At 37.0% G+C, this 27679-nt stretch overlaps 1 protein-coding gene across 2 annotated transcripts in view; it reads left to right on the plus strand.

Annotated features, from left to right (window-relative positions):
- The window catches only part of ate1 (arginyltransferase 1), a 67535-nt gene that overhangs the window by 15309 nt on the left and 24547 nt on the right, over positions 1-27679 (plus strand). The window contains exons 6-10 of one of the 2 annotated variants that reach the window (XM_015370006.1): positions 1020-1216; positions 5236-5364; positions 14091-14123; positions 22910-23091; positions 27187-27286. In XM_015370006.1, coding sequence (XP_015225492.1) covers positions 1020-1216; positions 5236-5364; positions 14091-14123; positions 22910-23091; positions 27187-27286 — 641 coding nt within the window. Of the gene's footprint in view, positions 1-1019; positions 1217-5235; positions 5365-8173; positions 8303-14090; positions 14124-22909; positions 23092-27186; positions 27287-27679 lie in introns of both variants that reach the window. The other variant, XM_015370007.1, reaches the window with a different exon arrangement.

The raw sequence follows: 27679 nt of genomic DNA on the forward strand, positions 1-27679 counted from the left end.
GTTCCCCAGTGGTTCCATGGGGGGTTCCCCAGTGGTTCCATGGGGGGTTCCCCGATCATTCCTTTGGTGGTTCCACAGTGGTTACATGGGTGGTTCCCCAACGATTCTATGGGGGTTTCCCAGTGGTTACCGGTGGTTCCATTGGTGGTTCCCTGATGATTCCATGGCGGGGTCCCCAGTTGTTCCCTGATGATTCCATGGGAGGTTTCCCGATGGTAGAAGCCAAGAAACATCCCTTCATAGAAAAAAACAAAAACTGCTTTCTTTATGGCTGCTCATACCTTTCATGTTTCCCTTGATTGCATTTTTAATAAATTAATAATAGAGAATATAGATAACTTTGAGTCTTGTTCACTTGATAGCAAGTTCTAGAGAGAAGTGGGATTAAAAAATTTAGGGATAAATTTTGATGTTTTTTTTTTATATTTGTGCCTCTTTTTGGCTACCAGTCAAAACCAGTCAATTGAATACCCTTCCGATTCTTAGGAAATTGTCATTTTATTGCTTAGCCAAGTAATAAATGTAAATGCATCCTTTAGCAAACTGATTGTTAAAGAAAGATCCTGTTTTTAGCCTATTTTTTTTAGATTCTACAGGTCTTAGAACTAGATTTAATACTGGGTTTATGATTATAGATTACTCATGACTAAATAAGGAAGGCATTCATATTTTTACATTTGGTTACAAATGTTTGAATAGCTTTTTTCCCAAAACGACTGAAATCCTGTTTTTAAAAATCTGCTTTGGGTTTTTGCAAGTTTTTTTGTTGTTAAATAAAAATGAAAAAACAAAAAACTAAACACAAGCTTTTACTCAAGAAGAAGTTCATGTGACCTGCTGACATTTTGTAAGGTGCTTTTAATGACTGGAGAAAGATCAGATTTTTTAATTTTAGAAAATCAGCTCAGTGGGCGGATGACAGTTCTTCCATGTGGGGAAGCAAAACAAATAAAATTGTTGAATATCGTTATGATCCAGTTATTCTAATCCGCCTCTTTGGTCTCCTCCTTCTGGCGCAGGGATGGGAGCTGATCCTAGCCGGCCGCCCTGCAGAAAGGCCAAAGATTTAAGAAAGGAGCGGCGTCTTCAGAAAGACCAGATCAGACAACAAGGCGATGGAGTCTCATCTACTAATGCAGCCAGTGCCAACCAACCCAAAACATTGGAGGATTTCATGAGCGAGTCTTTAGGGGAGAGCTCCTCTCACCGCCTCGAGGTGAGCAGAAGCTTTGAAGCTCGCACTTCTTTTAAGCATAATTTGTGGCTTGGAATGATGGTCCAACTTCTTTTCTCTCCTTTTTTTTTTAAATATTTTTAAGAAATAACATTTTTAGTAAAAGCCTCTTCCTCAACCACAGTGACTTCACCATGTGTTTATATCTGTGGAGGGAATAGCTGAGTGGAAAAAGCAGATGTTTCTAGTTTCAATTCAACAAAATGACAGACGAACCACACAGACTTATGAATTTTTAGATATTAAAACCACTAAATTGAACTAAGCCAACAAGAAAAGACATTGAAATAAGCTTTCAGGAGGAAGCATTTTGATGTAGACTGATTCCTGGCGAAGGCCTCAGACCAAAGTTAGTAGTATAATGCCAGGTTTGGTCTGAGGCAGATTTAGAGCCAGATGTTGTAGCCATGCAGACTGGATCTATTTCCCATCTCAAGTCTTTTACAAGCATATCCCAAACAATACTTCTAAAATTCATTGTTTTAGCCTGCATTAATAATTGAATTTCCCTAAATAGATACTGGGCATATCAAAGGAAGGCCAATTAATGACTTTTGGGAGGGAAGTTATTTTATATTTGTTCCCTTAAAAACAAATACTCCAATACATATAATCTATTTAACCTTAGATTTCGGAATGTTTGACTCGGTTAACACATTTTTTATTTAAATTTTGTCTTTTTTACCGATTATTATTATCTGTATGGATTTATTGGCATGTCTTGCAAAAAGTAAATAAGTTATTAACAATAGATATATAGGTAATCTTAACCTATTACCTTAGCTTGATCCTATGTACAGTTAAAGCAATAAATAAATTGGACTCAAGAAAAAGGACCTAAGTATAAGGAACTAAGTTTATCGTGCCATCATGCAGTAAGGATGATAACTGAAATAATTAAACCTCCAATCAGCTCTTTGCTAGAGAATTGAAGCAAAGCTTTCTGGGTAGTGTTACTGTAAAATAATGCAAATTGATTTAAGGTGTAATGAATCTGGAGACCATCTTGTCAAACTTATGAAATGTTTTTAGAATAGATAGGAATTTGATTAACCAGGTCCTTTCTTTGAAAAAAGAAAAAAAAAAACCTTTATAGTTTTTTTTTTTTTTTTTTTACATAAAAATCTATAAGAACATTAACAGGAAATAAAGTTTAGTTTTAGGCTTAAACGCAGGTGTAGTTCTATCTTCCACCACCAGGGTTCACTGTGACAACATCAAAGATCTTAGGCTCTGTGTGGAAACTGGAACATTCCACAGCCTTATCCTGAGAGTCCTCCACTGTTTTTGTAGTTTTGTCATAAGCTTTTTGATTTGATCATTTTTCGTAACTTAGCAATGTCTCGGTTTTTCCCCTAGTATTTTAAATCATATGTATAAACAAAAAGTCTTGAGGATACACTTTCACAGTAGCATATATACTACCGTCAAATTGAAAAAAAATGAAAAACCCTTTCTGTTGGGAAAACATGTTTTGACAGATGATAAATATTAAGGATTATGTGAGGAGAGGGCTTAATTATTTATATGGCGTCTGTATCCAGGAGGATCAGTGTTTTGCTTTGGCTGTAGGACAAAGATGGCAAGTTTTTTATATGAGAGTCTGTGTCTGTTATCCAAGTCAAACAAACCTTGAGTTCAGCTTAGCATCCTGTTCTTCTCAGATATTCATGTGGCAGCATCTCTGTGGCCAACAAAAGCTTCCAAACGAAGCAGGTCTTAATTAAAGGGGAACCGTAGGATGAGAGACTTTTCTCTCCCTAACCTTATTCTGATCGTTTCTTTTTGTTTAGTCTAATTCCTAGAACTGCATTGATGATTACGGTTAAAAATTAGTCTGTGTGTGTTTGAACATAATGGAATAGACTGTTTAAAAAAGCAGAGGCCATTAGTTGGCAACATCTTTATAGTGATCCGGCATTAGGATCTTACTCTACTGAGTCTGTAGAACAGGATATTATAAGAGGGGAGTGTTGGCCTAGTGGATTGGGCGTAGAGCTTGGAATCCTGAGGTTCTGAATTTGACCCCACTCCCACACACTGCCGCTCTGGGTCCCTGAGCAAGACCCTTAACCCTCCACACTGCTCCCCAGGTGCTCCACGGTGGCATCCCACTGCTCCCCAACAGGATTAAATGGGGGTTAAATACTGAGAGTTCATTTCATTGCTCTGTACTTGTGACAGTGTAATGACAATAAAAGCTGTTCTGTCCATCTATACTGTCTGTTTTATATTTTTATAGATATATATATAACTGGTATATGATGCAATCAAATGATTTAATACTAACTTACCAGATTAATTATTCATTAAGTAGTCATTTTAGGAAATTTAGTTTTAAAACTGCCTGATTGGCTTTACTTTTGAGACTGCCATCCTTGTTTATCGTTTAGTGTGATATGACCAAAAAACAATATATTATTATGTTACGGGCTTAAGTTGGTTGATGTTTGGTGTCATGGTCTTAATAGCTTCAATCTGAAGATTAATTTTAACATAATCTTGAAAGGCATCCCTTTAAAAATTGTTTTGTATTTCCTTTGAGTTTTTTTTTTTTTTATATATATGTATTAATGTAGTTCAGTGCATCACCAACAAAACAAGTGCTTATTGTTAAGATTAAGGCCTTTTTCATTCTGGTTTCATTTTTAAGAAGTGGATTAAGCATCACTTTTACTTGTTTGTTAACTTTGTTGGTCAGTAATTAGTTGCACCCACTCACTGGTTTCATACAGACAACTTTTGGTTTCAACTAGAACCTAAAAACTCGATGAACATGGTGAAGTCACTGAGTTGAGCTTATGCTTTTTCTCTGATTTTGGTCTGCTGTCGTGTACAGTCATGTTAAAAGAATGTCCTCGCTTATCATTAACAGGGTTTTTAATATAGAAATGACTAGGCTGTAGATTCATTGGGTATTTTCTGGCCTGACCGTACCCAAATAGCTAACTTAACTAAAAAAAAAAAAGAAAAAAATACTGATATCTGTTTATGGTGTTCTGCAATTGATTCTAGGTCCAGAATTTTCTTCCTTCAGTTGGTTCCTATTTTTCTTTACAGCATGTTTATTTACATTGTAGCAGGTCGTGCCAACTGGGTCAGTCTACTGAACGACTGTACGTAGCGACTATGTTGGCTGCTGCAGCCCCCAGTCTGCCTGTTTCATATTACCCGATCTTTTCGTTGTTCTCAGCCAGCTGTCAGTTTAAAAACAAAACAAAAAACAGTTTAATAAACTTGTTTTTCAGTCTTTCAGTTGCTATTTAAACAGTGCGATACCTTATTCTTTAAGTATTTTCTATCTGCACACAGTTTATAGGAAAAATCTAAAGCGACTTAAAAAAAAGCAAATGCATAGAAATATATGACAAGCTTAATAACCAGGGAGTTTTATTAAAAGAGTGTGTTGATATGAGGAAACTGCTCTGCAAGGAATGTTTTTTTAGCTGGAGCAAGATGTGAGTTACTCTGTCAAATAAATGTGGGCGACACAGACTCAGAGTTACACCATGATATTTTGTGCATTTATCGTTGCTGTAACAATAAAAGTAAAAATAAATTATTCAAAGCAATAGATGTCATATTTGAGTTTAGAAAAAAACACTGATTGGAATTTATCTTAATCACAATTTTTTTTATTTTTTTTATATGATACAATGCCCAACCAAAAAGATTTAAATCAGATTCATGTTCAAAGAGACAATGATTTCATATAGAAAACTAATGGAATTGAATTTATGTTGTGAAAACCTAAGATATAATATGGAAAACTCAAGATTTTAGAGGGAGGGGGTGTTTTCTTTTAACAATGACTGTATAAGACAAAGTCTGCTTCTTAGTAAAATACTAGCTCTACCTTCTGCAACTGTTGCTTCACACCTTACCTCCTCTTTTATTCATGTTTTTATTTCTTTAAATCCTTTCAATAACCCTTTATGTTATTTTCAGCATGTTTCTTCCGTTTGGATATTAACCTGTGTTTGACAATATTCTTTCTGAAGGTGAGGCTAGTGCGCTCCAATCCCCCTAGCCCGCAGTTCAAAGCCTCTTTCGACGCCTCCTACCAGGTGTACAAACTCTACCAGATCGTCATTCACAAGGATCCTCCTGAAAAACCCTCCGAGAGCCAGGTCAGAGAGTGGCGGCCATAGGTCAAACCTCATCTACCTTAGGGGGGAAGACAGAGGGGTGGTAGATCTATACTGTTTTATCTTATTTTCCTTTGATCCTTTAACATATAAACAAATCTGATGTCAAATTATCAAAATAAAAAACTGCAAAAAATGCAATTCAACTACATTAGAACATTTTAAATTTTATAAGATACATTAGGTTAGAAGATGCAATGTGAGCACAAAACGACCGCAACAGTTTCTATAAGAAAATATTTTCTTTAATGTAGTTGTCGTCATTAATAGAAAAAAAGCTTATCTGAACCAACCATGTTCTATGTAAAAATATAACAAATAACCTCACAGAATCATGAATGAACAGAGATTTCCCACAAAAGCTGAGCTCAGATTCATTTGTCACAGACAGGCCTGATTACAGCGAGCCCTGAGAAATCAAGAAATCCCTTAAATAGAAGCTGTCTGACCACATAGCGTAGGCTTTAAAGTCTTACGTAAACACCATCCCCTAAATGAGGCAAATCCAAGAACAGATAGGAAACACATTCGTTATTCTGGGAAGGGTTATACATCAGTTTTTAAGAATCTAAACCATAGAAACACGTTGTGATTAGGAAAAAGTAGTGAGTTTCCAAGTTAGTCGAAGCTCACATCAGCATCTTATCCAAGAGTTTAGAAAATAAGTTGGAACAACAAATAAACTCTGCAGGCCTGATTTATCTCAGTTCTAGCTAGAGTTAATGATTCAACAATATGAGCGGGAGAAAGGGCAAAAGGTCATCCAGCTGACCAAAAATAACACAAAGGCACATCTGGTATGTAAGAAATGTATTTGGATCGATTGGTAAGTTCCTGCTACTTGTGACGCAAGGCTAATAAAAATCATATGGACATTCAAACATTCATGATTTCAGGTAATTGATTGAACCACAAACCCGTCGCTGTGGCTGAATTCAAATGAATCTGCTAAGAAGAATCAACTAAAAGTGCTCCACAGCCAGAGGGGGATTTACCATTAGGCAATAGTAGGCAGCTGCCTAGGGCCCCAAGTTCCCGGAGGCCCCATAAAACTCTGTTTACATGTATGGTTAATGCAACTATTCCTTATTTGTGCACATTAATTATGTTTTTGATAAAAATCCTTTCTCTAAAATGTCATCAGAACGCTGATAATATTAAGTGTGTCTAAGCCCCCCCTTCAGTGTCCACCATATTGGATCAGTCCATTTGCTGCACATGTTCAGAAAGGTCCAAACAGACAGCAGCAAACCATTTGAAAACAAACCATCCAAAGAGCAGTGTTGCCAACTTAGCGCTTTAGTCGCTATATTTAGCCACTTTTCAGACCCCTCTAGCACTTTGATTTCTAAAAAGCTCCTAGCGCCAAATCTAGAGACTTTTTTCTGCTACTGGAGACTTTGGAGACAACATCTAAAAGCAGCGAACTCTGCTCTCCAGAGCAAGTAGATTGGTAACCCCGCCTCCTGCTCTCCTCTATCTTGTCTGCTGTCATGATTCATGCAGCTATTATTTCATCCAAATGAAAAATGGAGAACAGATTAGCAGATCATGGCTTGTCTACAGTGAAAAGAAGGACTGGGTTATTTACTTTGGCCTTTTTGGAAACACAGGAAGGAGCAATCAGCTAAGTGAGCTTAGTGCTTGGAAAAAATCTTTCATTCCTTTAGAGACAGCATGAAAAGTCAGCTGAGTACAAAACATAGAGAGGAAAACAAGAAGAGAGGGACGAAGAAGAGAGGGACAAAACCTAGAACAGATAATGGATGTCTATTCTATTAACATTTCTCTATATGTAGAATGGGGCTGTTTTATGTGTTGTCTTCTCCATTCAGAGGGCCCCCTGCCTGTCTTTGCCTAGGGCCCCAAATGTCCTAAATCCGCCCCTGTCCACAGCATTATATAAACTGATTGATTGCCAACTGTTCCATACATAGTAGTTGTAGCCAACAAGGGTTTCACTAGCACTGACTTGTAAGGGGAATCCCTTGTTCACATTGAGCCAGGTTGGTTTGGATAACTTTTTATCTCTTGATAAATGTAATCATAAATTAAAAACTTCTTATTTAAACAAATAACCTTTTTTTTTTATTATCTATATTTGTATGATGATGTTAAATATTTAGGTGTGACAGAGAAAAAAAAAGTCATTGTTGAGAGATGTGGTGTCTAAAGCTGTTTCAGTGCATAGATGCAGTTTCAGTTTAAAATCGTCAAGCTTTGCTAAATAATCTTTCTTATCCAACTGGAGTGTCGACTGAGCTTTAAGAAAGGAGAAAGGTGATCAGAATTTAAAATCCCTGGCAAGTGTAGTCACCATGATTCATTTTTTAAGGATTTTTTTGTTTGTTTTTGGTCTCTGGAATCGTATAAGATGATGTTTAGGTCCGTCAGAAGTGATGCGTCAAGAATATCTGCTGTCCTGGACCCCGACACCGATTACTTCAGGTTTCCGGTCATCTCTGAGCGATTTGAGTCAAAAACTGGGTAGTGCACTAGCCTCACCCTCAAGTTTCTTATCAGTCTCTTAGAATCTAATTTCAAGCTTCCATAGATGTGCTTTGTGCCAAACTTGGTCATTCAAAGAAGTGGAACTGCTTGAAAGCCTGCTTGAAGGACTAAGAGACTGTTCTCCTTCTGTCTGAAGACATTGAAGCCCTTGTTTGCTAACTGTACATGCCTTCGTTCTTTGTTGGTTTGTTTTCTACTGTTCACCACCTTGGAATTCAATGTAAATCTTCATAAACCCCAAACCCCTCCTCCTTGTCCTCTCCACACCTTGTGCTTGAAGGTGAGGCTAGTGCCGGTGAACTTTGAGGACCCCCAATTCGCTGCGTCCTATCAACAGTCAGTGGCACTGTACGCCCGCTACCAGATGGCCATCCACGGTGATGACCCAAGCGCATGTAGTGAGACTGAGGTACTGCATGATTATTATCTCGCACAGTTAATAGGAAGTCACTGAATCTTTGCAGCAGTATCCTACCGTTTTTAATTTACCTTGTAGATTGTTATTAAAATCAGACATTTTAATTAGATCAAACTACGATCATTATTGTATAAGGCATCATAAATGTTGTCTGTGCCGACAGGGAGGTAATAAGAAGGTGACAGACTTCCCTGTAAGCAGTTTGGTGAAATTATCATCACACTGTTCATTGTAAAATTAGCCTAGTTTGTCTTTTCATGCAAAGCAGGAAAATCCTTGCCTGTTTATTTGCATCTTTGGTAGAAATGTTCAAAAAAAAACAAATGAAATGGATTAATCTCTTAATACAGTGTTGTCAAAGACTAGAAAAACTGGGAGGTAAAAAAACAAAAAACATATGGTTTAGGTCAGAGAAGAGCATGGAAGGAGATGCAACAGGTTTTGGATCATTGTCTGGATGAGAGACCCAAGGACGACCTGATATGAGGAAGAAATTCTGTCTTAAAAAAGCTTACATTGTTATTGAGGTTAAAGCAGCATGAGGTTTTTTAGGCCTTTTGAAGGGAGACAACCCTCGTAGCGTCACAGACCTTCCATCACACTTTTTCTAGAAATTCATATTTTGTTGTAAATCTGACCTTTGCCACGTTTTATTTAGTTGAAAACATGGCATTCTTACTCCACTGAATAACATACTCTTTATTTAGATATTTTTTTTATTTGTTCAGTTTGAGATGATGCTGCCGCAGCAAGAGATCAGTTTATGTTGAGGCTTTTAAAGACCTCTATCAGGGACAATAAATGGGGCTTGTTAACTTAATTAGATTACAACATAATGAAAAAAGGAGAATCATTTTGTAATTTTGTGGTATGTATGTGTTTAAGTCTCATGTTAAAAGTCTAGAAGGTTTATCCAGTGTGGAGAAAACCCATCCAGCCTAAGTGGGGCCTCTGTCCCTCTTGGGTGGAAAACCACCTTCATCCACCCTTCTGCCAACATGCTGCAGTAAATATACTAAATTCTCCTGCTTGTAAAAGTAAGGTAATTAATAATGGAGGCTGTCAGTTTGGGCAGACTGTGTCAGATTCCTTTCTGGTGCCATAACACTACCTCTTATAAAAGGTAGCTTGTTTTAGTAGCCTAAACTCCAAATATATATAACATAAAGGTGTGGAGCTGCATCAGTGACTCTGCTCCCTGGAGGTTTTCCACACAGAAAGTTTTTTTTAACATTTATTTAATTGGTATTCCATGCTGGATATGTTCTGAATAAAGAGGTTTATAAAAGCGTAGGTTGGACTGGGCTTTAATCACTTTTATAAGCACACCTATTCATTTTAAAGATGGATACCAGCCTGAATTGTAACATTAGTTAAAAAAGAAAAAAAGCACAAGCTTTGTATGAGACCATTCATTCTGTGTCATAACATGTTCCCACTTTAATTGGTAATACGTGTTTTAATCTGTCTTTCCATTGCGGGAAAAGTTTTTCCATGAACCAGGGTCGATCTCTGGATCAGAGGAACAAGTTTAGCAAAGTAGAAAGTTATGTCAGAAAATATCTCCATTAGAGGGAGTTATTTTTGTAGTTTTTCCAGCAAAGGTCCAGGATTTAAACACCTGAAGTCCGAATCGAGGACTAAGGCCTCTCTACATGGGTCGCACATGAACTAATGAATAACTTTTGTGTTGCTTCTCTGAAAGATAGTTTTAATTCTTGGATTCATTTACTAAAAGGTGTGAAAAAATTGTATGCAGAGAAAAGCTATTTAAAGAAAGTGCAAAGGAATTTGAGCTGCAATTTAGCAAACAAAACATGCAAATTTTTTTGCATGTGCGCCTTCATCAATATGTCTATCGATTCTTATGATCAAATATAAACTCTTACCTCATGCAAAGTTTTAATACGATTTGCATAAGCAATTTTTGTGGTGCAAAACTTTGATTTATTGTGTTTAAAGTTCTTTTGCACAAGCACTTCTTTGGAATCTTTGAAGCTTATACTGTTAGGTGTATTTTACTTGGTCTGTTTTTGACCATTACACATTTAAAAATAAAGACAATGCCTCTAAGATTTGTTTTTTTAGCAACGTGTAATGCCACCTTGTTTTATGACATATTTGTACCAATACAAATCATAGCTCTCAGAGAAATCTTAATACTGTTTGAGTAAAACTGCTGTAAAGTGTAAAATTCAGCTGACATTAAGCTTAATTCAACTTATTTCATTCTGTTCATTCATTATTTGTTATATTTTGGAAATCCTGGGGTAATAATTTAATCAAAAAAGCTTTATTGGCAAAATGTTTTCAGTGTACAAGGATTTTTTTTCAGTGAGAAGTTGCAACACAAAGACAAGCAAACATGCAGTCGACATAAATAACATAACATATAATTTGGAATAAACAGATAAAGGTCTGTATAAATGTTATTAGAGTAGAGAAGAGCATTGCAGCCTTTTGGTTTTTGGTTGTACATCACTAGAACCTGTTGGTTGTGGTGATGTGCAGTTCTGGAGGGAAGGATTATTTCAGCTAACCGCCTTCTATGCAGAGAAGGTCATCGAAATTATGAAGTATTGCAAGGCTGACTTTTATAACAAATCATGCATTAAAAGAAATTGTTTCCAAGTATTTGTATTAATCAGGTTGCTTGAAAATTCATGTAATTGATTGCATCAGTGAAATGTAGTTACGTTTGTTGCAGTTACCTATGCATCTTGGCTGCATATTTTGCAACATGGGGTTAATTTAACAAAACATTTAAATTTGCACAACTAATTTAAGATCCAATACAGTTAAAACTTCACACGTCAGATGACTTGACTTAGCTTTTTTAATGTAACCTGAAGGAATCGACCACAGATACGTACCTGCTGTACTGGTACAATTTTACAGTTATTTATTTATTTATTTTTTTAATCTAATTTTGGATTCTGATTTAGATGATAAACCATATCCTTAGATCAGTGGTCATGTAGAAAAGAAAAGTGTTGGCAAACAACAGCAAGTCTTCCTGTTGCAAAACTGTTACAGATTTAGCAAAACCCACTAAGAGAAAACAACTTCCAGTTTGCATGCAGACCTGTTTTCCATTTCGGACCACTAGTAAAATTGAATCACTTCAGCCCTTATTGATGCCACTTGGTCGAAGCGGTTTCATATGTTTGTTTTTTTAAGAAACATTTTTGGACCAAGTTTGACAACAAATTATAATGCATACGCAGTCTAGAAAAAAAACGATGCAAAATGGTGAAAATTTCATGTTTTTTTCCCCCCTCAGATCAAGTAAATAAGGAAAAACTAAAAATATCAACTGTTGAATTGTTTTTATCTGAATACCTAAAAAATGTTTTTAAAGGGAAACTGAAATTTAGTTAAGTCTTAAAAAAAAAAAAAAATAATAGAAATTTGACATAACTCTCCACATAAGAAGTTCTTTTAAAGGTATTTTCTGTTGCTAGTCGATTTTTGTCAGATGTTCTTGGTAACAGTTAGTCTGGTTTTAAACCGAGAGTTGCTGCAGCGTGCCAAATGAAATTAATCCTATCAAAACTGGGGAAGTTTTTAGACACGACATCCTAACAGAAGGAAGCATTATGTTTGTGTAAGTATGTATACATTTCCTGGCAAAGCATAACTGGAAAATGACCATAAATATTTCCCTCTTAATCTAATATTAGGTTCCTGACAGAGTTTAAGGGAACACCAGTAATTATTTGCATAGACACGCATGCATACACAAGTCCAAAGAGTCAGTTGCTTATTGGTCTTTGCTGTTTCACTGAGGCATCACTCAGTACCTGCACATGTGGCAATAATTTTCAGAAAAAATAAATCATCTTACATCTGCGTTCGATGTAAACAAAGACCCCTGAAATAATGTCTGGGAAGGATTTGAAAAGAGCTGTTAAAAAAAAGGGGAAAAAATAACTATTTACAGCTTATTCATGCACAATAAAGACATTCATCTGAACTGAGCCACCAGTCTTTTGCTGTAATAGAGATCTTTTTTACCCACTCATGGCATTCCAAGTTTCTGCAACTTTCTTGAGCTTTGCGTAGCTAGTAAAGGTTTTTTGTCACTCAATAAGAGCTGCAGTTTGATTGTGCGAGATAACACTGAGAGGCTGAAATAGCAATTAGGCTTAAACAGATGTGTTTGTATAAATGCACCGTATTTGTAAAAGAACACAAATGTGTGCTTGCAATGGCTGCTTGGAAGCCTTAATTGTACACAGATGGGTGTTTACTGTAAGAAAGGGAGAGTTGGAGAGGAAGAGATGGGATCCATGTGTGGATGGACACCAGGATGTTCCAACAACTTTTTTTTGGAAGGACTTTGATGTTTTTATGAAAATGGAAGTAAAAGTTGTTGTGGGTTGGTTGTCGTACAGAGGCTGAGACCTGTGCATTTCCATACTTGGGTTTACCAAATATCTTGCACATCCATGTGGTAAAAAAAGAGATGAACTGAGGCCGAATTCCATGTATACATGAAAGGTTCCTTATATTTAACAGCTAGGACTGGTTTACTAAACTTTACATGACAATTAAACCGTAACTTTAACTTATGAACTTCAGTCTCACTTGCATACATACCGCAGACAGTAATTCTTGCAAAGCCCCAATAAATGATGTAATCTAATAACTGCAGCTGTTGTCCCCTTGGTAAATCAGATATTTTATTCTCTTGGTAAATAAACCTTTATTTTATTAAGTTTTATTTGTTCCTTTTAGCTATACTGCACACAGGACGCTTTACACTTGGTATTTTGACTGGCAGAAGGAGTGGAAGATTACACTTCACCTGCAGCCTGAGTCGCTCTTCTGCAAATGAGCAGAGATCATAGCTGATCTATAGAATAAGACTCTAGGATTTCCACATTCCAGATGCTGTTCAGAAAATTTTTAAATGTGCCTAATTTCTTTGAGTTCAGACAAATGTAGTGTGAGGAAAGAGTTTGACAAGGGCATAAGCGCTTCAAAAGTAATAGATGGATTTATTAATGTCACTGCTGCTCAGTCTGCTCTCTTTTGGATAACTTATCACTTTTGGCAGCTAATAAACTTGGTCATTATGTTACCTTTCAGTGTGAAACAGCTTTGGACAACATGAAGCCATATCACTCAATGAATTATAGCTTTTGTTTGAAAATTTTAATCTCCACCTTTTGTGTACCATATCTTGCTGTTTATCTCTGAGCTAGACATCTTACGTAATTATAAAAAAAGATCCTTATAAAAGTCCAACATTTCAATACTTAACATTTTTAAACGACAAAGATTGAAGGATGCAGAGTTTGTTGTCTTGCCTTAAGCTCCACACAACTGTAAACACGGCACTCTTAACTCCTCAACTAAATGGAACCACTGGAAATAGTATAGATAATAGACCAAAGATGTATATTTCCACAAACACAGAGCTCCACTTTAATTGATATCTGCTGTGCAGTTTAACGTGTGTTGAGAGACAGACTTCTGACGCTGGCATTGCTGCTTATTTTAGCTGTCATTGTGTCCTTCTCTAGATAACAAGCCTCGGCTGACGGGGTAAATGTTTTCATTTGTGTAAATAAAGGCTTCTTTTATGCCTGCAGTAAATGGAAGGCAATGTGATGCAAAAGCCAGGAGAAAATGGTAATGGATAAACAATATAGGACCACAAAGGAGATGTGTATGGTTTTCATTTGTGCCTATTGAGAAGAGTTGATGACCCAAAGAGCTAACTGTTTTTTTTTTTCCCTCTTTCCTTCCCTCCTTTTGATTCCTTCCTCAGTTCCGGAGATTTCTTTGTGATTCACCACTAGAGGTATGTATTTCCTTTTACCTGCTGGCATTTTAACAGAAATGTCTGTATTCTTCAATATGTGTTACAGCTAGCTAAACCTACTTTGATGGTTTAGCTTTAAGATGTAAGACTTTTTATTCTCACGGAAATATGGATTAGAAAACAGGAAAATTCCAATGAAAACAACTGTACACTTTTCCTGGCCTGCCACATATGTTCCCTTTGCTCGCTCTCCTGATGAGCCCACAGCAGGATCGACTGGGGTTAAGGTATTCAAGGAGGGGATTCTGTTTCATATGTGGGGGTTTAATTTAGTCTCACCTAAAGGGGGAAGAAACACAGAGAAATGTGGTCTGCAGACTGCATTATTTTAGCTGAAGGACCTCAGGAACCTTTTGACCTGTACAGCAGAGAACATATGCGCTCCAATGCATCGATTTTTTTTGTGTGCATCAGTTTAGGGACTAAGATTCCAGCGCAAATATATGCATTCATGATGGGCAAGAATGCAATGTTGATTTAAAGTTGTAAAAAAAGAGGCATTTGAATTGTTGTTCTTACAGAGAAGAATTATTACACAAACTTTAATCATTTACAAAAACTGAAATGGATGCACAAGTTGAAATTGATGAAGAATTCTTTAGAACCCTAACATAATCAAAATTGTACACATCGAAACAAACAAATGCTGATATTATTTTAAATAAGCAATTTGCAGAGAAACCTATGTCGTAGTCAGGAACAAGATCCTAGCATCATTCTTGTTAGATATTTCACCAGATTGGAAGAGTTCATTGAAATTTTTGGGTTTCCAACAGCTTTAAAAGTCAGGGTTTTTAAGGTTATTTCTGAATCTTGATCACAGCATGCTCTACCCTTTCCATAGAAAATTTACCATTGGTTTGGGTTAAATGTCCTGTTGGAAGTTTGCATGTCAAGTAGGGATGCACGATATAATCGGCCCCCTATCGGTATCGGCCTGTATTGGCCTTAAAACTGAATATCGGACATCGGCCACCCCACCGATATTTAATCCGATATTTGATCAGCTTCTGAGTTTCTAAAGTCTAAAAAAAAAAAAAAAAATACTACTACTTCTTCTTCCTCAAACTTCTTTTTTACTGACTTAAAAACTTCTCAAGACGAGGGAAAAAATATTGATACATTAAAATATCACAATATCTTCATATGCTGATATATTGCCATTTAAAAACACCATATCAATCTCTTTTACTAATGAAATATTGCTATATGTCATCGTTATGCTACGAAATCCCCCGAAAATTCACGAAATTTTGCCATATTTTTATATGTTGATATATTGACGCGGTATCGATCTATTTTACTAACAAAATCTCACAAGAATTTGCAAAATATCACGAGAGTTTGTAACAGAACGATGATCACGAGATTTTGAAAGTAAAATAGATCGATACCGCGTTTTAAAAAATCTATTTGATATCAGCATATGAAAACATATTTGAGTATATTATTTTTCAAAGTGTCAGAAATGAATAACAAAACTGCTATTTTCAATGACTACTTATTTTTGTCCAGCTTTAACATCGGTATCGATATCGGTTATCGGCTACATGAGTTTTAAAATATCGGCATATCGGATATCGGCCAAAATCCCAATGTCGTGCATCCCTAATGTCAAGTTTTAAGCTTATACTTGTGTTAGAAAAACAGGATCTTGAAGAATTTGAAGATGGTTCTTCCCTCTTCGTTATTCTGTCAACTTCATCCAGTGCACTGTTAACACTGTCAAGAAAATGCTCCCTCGGAATGATTCAACTACCACTATGTTCTATAATTGGAGAGTTTTCTTACTTTTAACAATTTAATCTCAACTCATTTATACACACTTTTTGTCATTGTGACTGCGTAGATCAGTCAATATGCAACACCGAATCCATTGTCTGCTTAGTGTTATAAATGATTAAAGTTTCATTCGCTTTAAATAGTAGCTCTTTAGGTTATTTAGATTTAGGTAAAACAGCTAAAGTTGACTTAAATTGCAGAGTTTTTGGTTTTTCATGTGGAATATAAGACCAAGGATTTAACAGCAGACCAGGTGAGCACAGTCCATCAAAAACACCAGTGGACCTGGTGGGTCAGAACAATTACATCAACAATTAGACCCCAAGATGGGCACTTATTGCAGTCATTTTACTAGGTCTGAGGTCCAGAAGCACATTCGCACACAAACACAGTCACTCCGCTTTGTCCTGAGTGCCCCCTCAGGTCTTCACTAATGAACATCATTAGTGTTTATAGGAAACAAGCTTTTATCACCTCGTCAAAGCTGGCGACCAGGCACTCAGAATTACACAGTTCAGCACCCATACACATACGTGTTCACACTGTGGCACACTGCCTAACACATTTTTCTGCCTGGACTCTCTTCTTCTCCAAACGGCCATATCCTTTTCATTTAGCCTCCACTTGCACAACTTGGTTTTATTACTTTCTCTATCCAAGTGTTGAATTATCATGCATAAAAATCTTCACCACTCTGCGTGTTGTTCTCCAGCTGTGTCTAATCTGAGAGCTATTAGAGTACATACAGACGCTCACCACATGGACCTCCAAACGGTGTGGTTCAGCTCACATGTAAGGCTGCATTTATAAAAGCATTTTGCAAACTGCAGTTACAAATGCAGCTATAACTTTCTGACTTCTGGCTGCGTTTAATGTCATCCGAATAGCAGAAGATTCACTCTAAAAATCCAGGTAGTTAACATCACTTGGATTTTTTTTTTCTCTGTTTTTGCAGCACTTTTAGAGAACACACTGGTGCAATGATACCAACAGTGGAAACTTCACTTTCTACAGAATGCAATAAAAGGCAACAGTGCTATGTTTAGCATGTTAGAAGTGGCTTCAATGTTATAAGTTGGACTGGGCTCAACCCTTTCTTTATATTGTGCTTGTTTATTTCTTTAGCTTTTTTTTAATGTGTCTGTCTGGGTGATGATTGCTGGATAATTGGGTTTGTAGATGATAAATTGCAAAACATTGTTTTAGTAATATCCTTTGTACTTTTTTGGAACCTGGTCTAAAACCTCAGTAAAAAGACAAAAAAATCACTCAAGTATTTTTAGTGAGAAATCATCTGTAATTGTACCTGCAGTTCACCTTAAGGATTCCTACATATTTTTAAAAAGTATTCAGTCTTTCCTGATTGATTAAGTATGGACAAAATAGAGCTAAATTTGGAAACTATTCGAAATTTCTGGACATGCATTCCAAAAACAACATTTTCAAATAAGCCATTTATTGTTTTATTTTGAAATTTTGTCTTTCATATTCTGACATTCTGTATTTGAAATGGTTGATTACCAGTCCTATGCCAAACTTGATGGCAAAATGAATAAATAATAGGGATGTATCTAGATAATTTGCCTTGGGATGTACCTCGATAATGACCCATAGGTCTAACCATTTTATATAGTCATAAGATGAATGTGTGTAAGGGTCGTCTATATTTAAAAAGGATTTTGATCTATTTCTAGTAAGCTTTAACCTGCCACAGTCAACTTTAATCATATTAAAAATGATTAACAAACTAAAAAATTGTGGCTAGTAAAAATGCTGAGTGACTTGTAATTTGGAACTAGCCCAGTGGCTGACGATCAAAAAAGCCCTGAATGTCCCTCAGAGATGGTGCAGGGCAGTAGATCTCAAGGACTGAATTTGGATGCTCCTGCTGATGCCGATTATACTAGTCCCCAATTTGTTTTCAGGATATTTGAAGTGTTTAGATTATGATTCTGAGTCTGTTTATTTCTTTCCTCCCTACCAGGATTGCCTAAAGATAAAAACTCAATAAAACCAATCCAAACAACTTAGCTGTGTTTGTAAAGCCTTTCTGGTATCTTCTGAAGTAAAATACATGAGTTTTTCACCAGTTCAGTAAAATACCCTCAAAGGCAGAGCCAAATTAAAATCCTCTGATTTAAAAATAACATTAGAGCTGCAGAAGAATGATGAATTTTAGAAATGGGCTATCTGTTGTTTAAGCTTAAATGAACAGCGGGAATGCCTCTTTAGAAAAAAAAAATTGTTTGATTATTGAATAATTTCTTGCATGTTTTTTGGTAGCTTCTCTGCCTTCATTTTTATTACACGTGAGTCTGGAAAGGGCTAATTTTAAGCTGTCATGCAGTAGAGTGAGCTGTTATCAGCGTGACCTGGTACCACTTAGATATGGTACCACTCACTGGAAATAGTTTACAATTTTGAGTTTCCAGCTGACTGGCATCCAGTCAGAGCCAGCCAGCCTTAAAATCTGCTAATTTACATAATCAGACTGTTGTTTTTCCGCGTATGTACACACAACTTATTCTGGTGAAATCTTGCATTAAATAAAAAACAACTTTATTTTAAGCTTTTCTCACAAATGAATGCCTCTTCTCATTCTTTAATGTGCAATTATCAGTTTAAATGCAGGGTGACCCCATTTGGGTGAACAGGTACTACCTTTCCTGAACTAAAGTGTAAAGAATAAACACACAGAGTGTATTTACAATAGTTACTTTGGTAAATTTGGGTAAATAAAGTAGTTAAAATATTACTTCTGTTGCACCTTTCAAGATATCCTATGAAGATGAACAGAGCACACAGGCCTTTAGCAATAGCTGATGCCTTGTTAAACTTATTTATTTATATTTTTTTTTTATGTGAAACAACCATTAGGCCTTGATCAGATGGCCTTAGGGACCTGCTAGGGTAGGGGTCTGCAACCTGCAGCACTGGGGCTCTTTGGTCTCTCTACAATGGCTCAAAATGATATAGAGTCAACTAATAGTTTTGGTTAAAGTGTATTTGAAAAATAGCATTTTTTCAAGGTTAAACAGTTTAAATAAAATACATGTCATTTTCGCTACAGCATGACATTAAACAAACAGGAATATGTTTCTAGGTCTATATTTCTTGTCATTAACTTGGAAACTATATGTTTATTTTTAAAATAAAATATCATATACAACAAAATCAATGATCAATGTTTACTCTTTATGAAACTCAGGTTTTTTCCTAATATCAAAAAATAAAGCTAAAATTAACCATTGTTTAAAATGGCAACAGATTTCCTATCACAGATATTTAGAAACTTAAAAAAGTGTATTTTATTTAAAATTCATGTTATATATGTGGCTCTGAATAACTTTTATTTAGCCAGGCTCTGAGTAAAATGGCCCTTTGGGGATTGGCCGCCTAGTGGTTAGGGCACAGAGCTTTGAATCCTGAGGTTTCGAGTTAAAGCCCCACTCCCACAGACTGCCACTCTGGGTCCCTGAGCAAGACCCTTCCCCCCACACTGCTCCCTAGGTGCCGTACAATGGCAGCCCCCTGCTCCCCAAAGGGATGGGTTAAATGCAGAGCGTTAATTTCATTGCTTTGTACTTGTGAGTGTATTCACAATAAACTTTAATTCTATTCTATTTGCATTAGAAAAGATGCAGACCCATGTAAACATTTGGAAATGTGAGCTGATGCTTTACCATTCAACATCCTGTGATGAAGTTAACTGGTAGAGAAGACCTTTTTATATTGGTATTTTTTCAATACTTTAAATTCACATTTTATAATTAAAAACATTATAATCACCAGGATCTGAAGTGAATGTATATTCTCTAATTTAAAGTTTAATCATTTTTGTTCAGCTAATATTATTTCAGAAGAGATTTAAAGGTTGAAAAATGTCCCCCACCTCTTCACCATGTTTTGTTGATGTGATCTTGTGTTTGAGCCATATGAGAGTGATTTGGGGCTACTGGGGAAGCTGAGGTGGTTTGAAGTGTTATGGGTAATGTTGAGATTGTTGTCACAGTGGCAAGGACACAACCATTAAGCTGTCGTCTGAGTCAGTAGATGGGTCAGAGGAGGTCCAAAGCAAGCTCAGCAATCTTACTAACATTATGGCTAACACAATAAAGCTTTTACATTATTTCAGCAATATTCACAGTTGTATATTTTCCTCTTGCATGTTTACTCCAGGTGGGTTAAATGAATGCTCTTGTGTTGTTTTCAGTTACCTACAGCTGTTAAATGACAGAGTAGGGTCTCTGACAAAGAGTCCAATGTTTCTGGAGTAACTGGTGTCTGATAAAAACAAGCTGTTATATAATGTTTGGTCTGATTGGCATAAATGGTGTTCTAAGGTTTTCATAGCTGTGAGTCCATTGGTCTTATTTGTAGTAACCAGTTATATTTAAGAAAACCATCAGCCTTCTGGGGTCAAAGAGCTGCAGGGAAGGTGTCTCTCAGACTGTGCCTCATTTCTTTTTGGCAAGTTTTAATTTGGTCAGAATGCGGCCCCGTTGGATCCCCAGATTACTCAGTCAGCTCTCTGTGTTGTGATAACTGGCAGTGTCTGCCGCTTAACTGTGTCCAGATGAATGTCGGCTAAGGAGCCGGATCCTGTTACTAGCGCGCCAAAGAAAGACACACACACACAAACGTTAAACCTCTGCTCCAGCTTGACGTGACTTTTAACCCTAACCCTAAGCCTCTAGTCTTAAACCGACGGCGATAAAAGCGATAAAGTAGTTTGAGTGAAAAACCCAGCATGCCGATTCTTATGAGAAACGGTGTGTCTGTTAAAACCTCAAGTGTTTAGTTAATGGGATAGAGTCAAGCTCAGGGGTGCACACCTACACCCACATTCTTTTGTGCCACATGGAATGAGCAAAAGCAGATATATAGTAGAAAGCCTGGCAGCACGCCACAACCACATTGTGGAATGGGCTTTGCTCACGCAGGTTCTTTTATTAAAAAGCTCTCTCCTGGAGAGTTTCTGTGGTCGGTCCCTCACATCGCCCAGCGGTAACCCCTCCTTGCTCTAGCTTTCACTCCACATTTAGGAACCATTAGCAAGCTAAACGGGAGGCTACTGTACACACCCTCTCATAATACACAAGGCTTGGCTGAGAAATACAGCAGTAATAATACACCATTATACAGTAAGTGTGTTGTATGGACCCTCTATGAGTTTAAGATTTTATGTTGGAACTTTATTTCATACAGACGCAAAACGTGATCTGAGTAAATGACCCATTTTTAGGGCTTTTTTAACAAAACATTTTTGATAGAAATGTTTTCTGTTACTGGGTGAAATTAAAAAAGTTACACTTTAAGTAAGGACATTTAAAGGAATAGTACACCCAAAACATGATTAGCCTTCATTTTCTACTCACCCCCATGCTGAACAACACTCTGGAGTACTTTTTTGATATCTCAAATGCATCTGGAGATCTGGGAGGCTTCTTGCTGTCTGCTGACAATCAAATAATTGAGGTCTATGGTGCCCGAGGCAGAAAGGTCCACAAAAAACGTGTCAATATTCCTCCATACTGCTCGTCCAATGTATTCCAAGTGTCCTGAGTGGGTAGCGTCCATAATTTACTCGAAACGAAGTCATTTAGAATGTTTTTAGAGCATAAACAGTAGTGTATAGGATTTCCTAAAAGCGCGTTCACGAGTCTACGGAAACCGCTGCAGACCAAACCAGATGAAAGTGCGCATTCAGCGTTTGCTCTGCCGATAATGCAAGCGTAGAAGAAGAAATGTGCTGTTTACCTGTGCAAAGAAAGAAACAACGAAAGAAAAATGTCTGAGGACTTCAGTGTTGAGGAAGAGCATGAGTTCTTTGCCGAGCTGAATGCGCACTTTCGTCTGGTTTGGTCTGCCGCGGTTTCCGTAGACTCGTGAACGCGCTTTTAGGAAATCCTATACACTACTGTTTATGCTCTAAAAACATTCTAAATGACTTCGTTTCGCGTGAATTATGGACGCTACCCACTCAGGACACTTGGAATACATTGGACGAGCAGTATGGAGGAATATTGACACGTTTTTTGTGGACTTTTATGGACCTTTCTGCCTCGGGCACCATAGACCTCAATTATTTGATTGTCAGCAGACAGCAAGAAGCCTCCCAGATCTCCAGATGCATTTGAGATATCAAAAAAGTACTCCACAGTGTTGTTCAGCATGGGGGTGAGTAGAAAATGAAGGCTAATCATGTTTTGGGTGTACTATTCCTTTAAGGCAGTAGTTTTGTGATTTAAAAGAGGTTGTAGTTACTTTTATAGCATTATGAAATTGGTCACAAATGACTGAAAAGGTCAGTCAGGAGGTTGGGGTGCGATTTTGGGGAGTATGAAAATTTTTAATAAACTTAAACTTGTAAGAAAAGTTTAAGAACCGCTGTTCTGGTCAGAGCTCAGACAAAATCCATGTGAGGTTCACCTCCAAAAATAAAAACTTAGGTAAGGAAGACAGATATGTTTAAGGGTTGTAGAGACATACCCTTAAAGGTATATCCAACTGTAACACTTCAAGTAAATATTTGTCAGAATGGTTTAAAATGGTCTCAAACATTAAATTAATACCTTTTTTCAGACAATCCAACAGAATTACTAACGAACTAACATACACAACAACATTACTAATATACACAAACATTATTTATGTGCATAGTTTAGTCTTTATGCCTGACAAGGGGTATAAAGAAGTGAAGCTTATTCTGACCGCTTCTCCTTCATACAGCCCTTAATATCAACAATTATCACCACTCCTACTCACAGGTTCATACTATTCCAATAGTTAATTAAGTGAGCAAATGCATTGGGTTTGTTGTTTTACTTTCAATTCACAATTATGAATAGCTATTGGTTGGTTGTAGAAGTTGAAATAAAAAACAGCAGAAACAATCCCCGTCAATTTCTAGATTTGACATTCAAGTTGAATTATTTCTTGAATTAAATTGTATGTCTTTGTTTTTTGTTTTATTTCTCTAGGCAGAACAGTCTCCCGATGGACCAGAGATGGGATACGGTTCCTTCCACCAGCAGTACTGGCTGGATGGACGCCTTGTGGCAGTGGGAGTGATTGATATCTTGCCTACCTGTGTGTCTTCAGTCTATCTGTACTACCATCCAGACTTTGCATCGCTTTCTCTAGGGTCATACTCTGCTCTCAGGTCAGTAGCTTAAGATTTTTATCCTGTACACAAGATATTTCCGGCTACTAAGCTTAGGATGAAAAACAAACAACCAATCATTATGGCGGTTAACTTAATTTATTGATTTCTCTTCTTATTCCCTCCTCCTTTTCCATCTCTCAGCTGCATTCCTTCTGTTTCTTCTTTGTTTGTTGACCTCAGCATCAGATCATATGTTCTGTAAGGCTTTAGATAAAAAAAAAAAAACACCTTTCTTCACAGTTGATTGGTTGCGGCAGTGCTCTGTTTGTGCTTCAGCCGATGACAGTTCTCTCCTCCAAGCCTGAATATAAGAGCACACTCACACACTATGGGCACACACATCCTGCATTTCCTATAAGATGTAATTCAATAATGTGAGAAAGGCTTTTAAAGATATTTTCAGCGTGTTTAGGTGTCGTACTATGGGTTTCGGGTGTCCAGGCAAATGTGCAGATGTAATCTTGCTCTAAATCAGCAAAGCAGAGGTCAAAATATTTGCAGCTGCCTGTATAGAGGGAACTCCCTAGTCATCCTGAGCTCATAGTCCCCCATCACTTATTTTTTAAGGGCCTGAGTCAAAGAGTAACACAGATTACTCTGTGTGGAGGAGGGAGCCAGCAGCACTGAAATCCTCCCACTTGTTTATAGACACCAGAGTCTGCGCCTTTGATCTGCTCTGGGCGCTTTCTGTTCCCCCTCTGTCTTCATCTTGCTGCTCAGAGTTCAGATGCTCTTTAATGCACTTTTTACTTATTAAACAGAAATTGAGATTGACATTAAAGGGCACTCAACTAGTTTAGAGAGCATCCCATGCAGACATACTGCAGGTCCTGTGATCCATTTCATTTTCCAGCCGTCTGTCCTCCATACTGTTTCTCACTACTTGAAGTCACTACTGATTAATGCAGGTTAGTAGTTTATTAGAAAACTGAGCAGAGATGTTTTCTGCATTCTTAATCTGTAATCTTTACTTCATAAGTTTAAGAATAATGATTCAATAGATGGATAAAAAAACTTAGTCACTACCCTTTATGTGCGATCTTCTGCTCTCTCCATTTTCAGGTCAGATTTCCAGACTAGTGGCAATAAGATCTCTAATTGACAAAACATATTTTTTAGATCACAGAGGAACAACATTTTTAATAATTTACAGTTAACAGGGGTAAAACACCTTCTCACTCCAGCCCTGTAGGTGGTGGTAATGCGCTTAGAGTGGGTTTGCTGCCACACAGAAGGGAAGAGAGCGTTGTAGCTGGCGCGCCAATACATGCAAACTAGAGGGACACGCTTTTCCACATATCAGTAACAGTAAAGTCCTTCAACAATAGAGGCTTTAAAAGTAATAAAATAAAATGTAATTGCAACATTGGTTTGTAAAATGTAGATTTTTTTTGCTAAATTGTTTCACCCTGGTGGGCATAATAGGCAGTGTCTTACTCAAGCTTTCATACTAATGTTTTAAATTTGAAAAGTTTGTCCTGCTTTTTTATTTAGCCCCCACATCACGATTCTCACTTTATAATTTCAGTTCAGTAAAATTGAAATGATGTCTTTTAGTTTTTAGAATGAGATTCTTTCACATACAAATCAGGGCTGCATCCCGCTCCTCATGGTATGCAGAGTTTTATTTCCTTTGTGTGCTTATGCACATCAGTATGAGGGAAGCAGTTCAGGAGCAGAGGCCTTGATAATTGGCTTGTGGTGGAGTGTCAGATGGCTGAAGAGGGGATAATGGCAGACTCAAGCTGCTGCCATTGGGCTGGAGGTGGGGGTGTGAAGGCCTCAAGTAAAGGGGGAAACATGGCTTTTTGTGAATGGGCACCTCCCCTCTCTTGACCCCCCTCATCCAATTCAGCCCTGCCGGGTCCTTTTGTAGTGAGGGGATGGGAACCCAGGAACCTGGCAGAAAGCGGGTGACCTTCTAGCACCTCGCTCTCCCTGCCTCTCTTCTCCATCTCTTTCTCTTTCTTGACCCTCCTCTTTTATATTCTCCTCCTGCTCTCTCGCTCCCTGTGTCTCCCCCCTTTCTCCCCTTGCTTCCTTTGTCCCACATCTTATTTTTCAGTGCATCTATTTTATTTTAAGGCCTCCTAAGCTTTGTAAGAAAGGGAGGTCTCCCCCTTCCTTTTAGCGGGTGAAGCACAGAGCACTAGAAGGAAGAGTGATACAAAAAGGGAGCAAAAAAGGGAACTAGAATTTAGCTATGGAAGAGCAAAGGAAATGGCTAATGGAAAGGGGAAAAATAGGCTTTGAGTAAAAGGATGCAATTAAGAAGGAAACTATTGAGGAAAAATAAAGACGTACTGTATTTAGAAGTGGTGCATAAATCTTGCAAGTCTTTAATCTTTATTTTACACGCTCCCTTCAGTTCCTTTTTCTCCATCTAAGGGGTTAATGCTGGTAGAGGAAAGGCGGTTGTTTTTGCATGAGTCCAAGAAAAGCAATCCTGTTTTACTGTGGGTGTTTACTTCCTGAGCTTTGGTGCTAGCAGTGTTGCTAGAAAAACTTTGTTTTTATTAATTCTCTCAGTATATAAGACCTTCATAGATGGACATTTATGAACAGTGCATTTTATTCCATTTGGGTTACATCAAGATTTTGAACAATTTTACATTTTTTCCTTGCTTGTAAAACATTTATATTAGTTATTTTGGACAGGGGCAAGTGTTAAGTTGGGAAAGACTACAAAGGTAAACATTGATATGCTGTGGTGTCCCTCGGTGGGCATTTTGGTTGCAAAAACAACATGGAAACCCAATAATACAAAGCAAGATAGGATTAAAATTCAACACGATTAAATTAAGATAGATGATCATTCATGAATTCATTGCTATTTCTTTTATTAGAACCTGATTCGATCTAACTATTAACAATAATGGTAAGGCTTTCCACATGCGGATCCCTGGTAGAAAGAAATGTGGAGACTACGGAGGTTTTTATGCTGTCTTAATATAATCTATATACATTTTCAGGAAACAGAAAATATTTGCTGCAGTTTTTTTTTTAGATGGCAAAAAAAGAACAGCTTTCAAAAGAAACTGAGGACAAAAAAAAAATCCAATTTGAATGATTTTTGTAAAATATTAAGTAAATAAAAGCTTCTGGTTTGGGTTAATATGTTTATATATTCAGATATTATACTTTGCTTCACCGTCTGCAACAAAACCAGGATAAGCTCCTTTGGTCAGTCGTCTTTTTCATACTTCATATTCATAGAACATGGTATTCATACAACTGAAAAACCTTTCGTCACTACACATTATCCCATAAACAGTAGCCTTTCAATAATCGAAATGAAATCATGATGAAAATGAGCACACATCATAGATTGACTTAAATTTGACTTATTCTTTCTCCATGTGGTTTGTTTTAGTGCATTGAGAATAGGGGTGTGCAAAATAATCGTGATGATGATGCATCGTGATTCTAATTTTCGTGATCTACTGCATCGATTCTTGATGCCAATTATCGATTATTAATTTTAAAAAATGAATAAATAAAATTGCATGAATGGTTGGCGAACATCAGCCAAAAACAAGTGTAATACAACTTCCAGTCCAGTACATGTCGCAGCGGATGTGTTGACACACGCTGCCTTGTGTCACAAGCATTTCCGGCAGCGGGATACTGTGCCGAGTCATTAAAAAAACAAAACATGGAGGAGAAAATATTGCAATGCATCGCAATAATTCAAGTATCGTGATGCATCGTGATAGAATCGCATCGTGGCCTGTGAATCGTGATTCGAATCGAATCGTGACTTCTTTGGCAATACCCACCCCTAATTGAGAATGCTTTCATATTTGTTGATCTGTTTTAATATTTGCTAACATATCTTTGGTAAATGTTATGCTTGCTGTATATGTGTATTTATTTGTTTTATTGTCTTTGTTTTCACCTCTATGGGACTACAGATTAAAATTAAATCTTGTGGTTAAATGTGGTGTATTTAGATGATAGTTTAATGTACTTGTGTTGATAAATGTCCACTGTCACATTATTAAATAAACAAAATTAAAAGTTTAAATCTAATCAGAATTAACTTTTTAAAAATGTTTTCTTAAACTCTATTCACATGTGTCCACCCTACAGGGAGATTGCTTTTACCAGGCAGTTGCAGAAGCAGTCGTCCAAGCTGTGCTACTACTACCTAGGCTTTTACATTCACTCCTGCCCCAAGATGCGTTATAAGGTAACTTGCACCACTGTACACAATCTTTTCCTCTGAAATATAAAGCTGCTCACTTCTGAACATAAAGTGAATTATTATCCTGCACAGTTGGTTTCATTTTGTTCTACGTTTACTTTTAAACATAACTCCCCTTTATCTTTTAAGATAAAAGATAAAGGGAGTTATGTCTCTGCTCAGGATTTAATGTAAACAGTGTGTCCAGTTACTGCTTTAACAATCTTTCTCAAAATGACAAACTTTATTTATGGGCAAAATGTGCATTTCAATGTTTTTACCCTTTGCAACAATTTCTCATTGAAAAGAAAGAAACACTACTGGTCTGTCTTGCTCGTCTAGTGACCTTGGATGATCACTACTTTTCCAGGTGCATGGTGGGAAATTTTGAGCCCACTA

This window comes from Cyprinodon variegatus, unplaced genomic scaffold (assembly GCF_000732505.1).
Source record: "Cyprinodon variegatus isolate N-32 unplaced genomic scaffold, C_variegatus-1.0 Scaffold40, whole genome shotgun sequence".
NCBI lineage: Eukaryota > Metazoa > Chordata > Actinopteri > Cyprinodontiformes > Cyprinodontidae > Cyprinodon > Cyprinodon variegatus.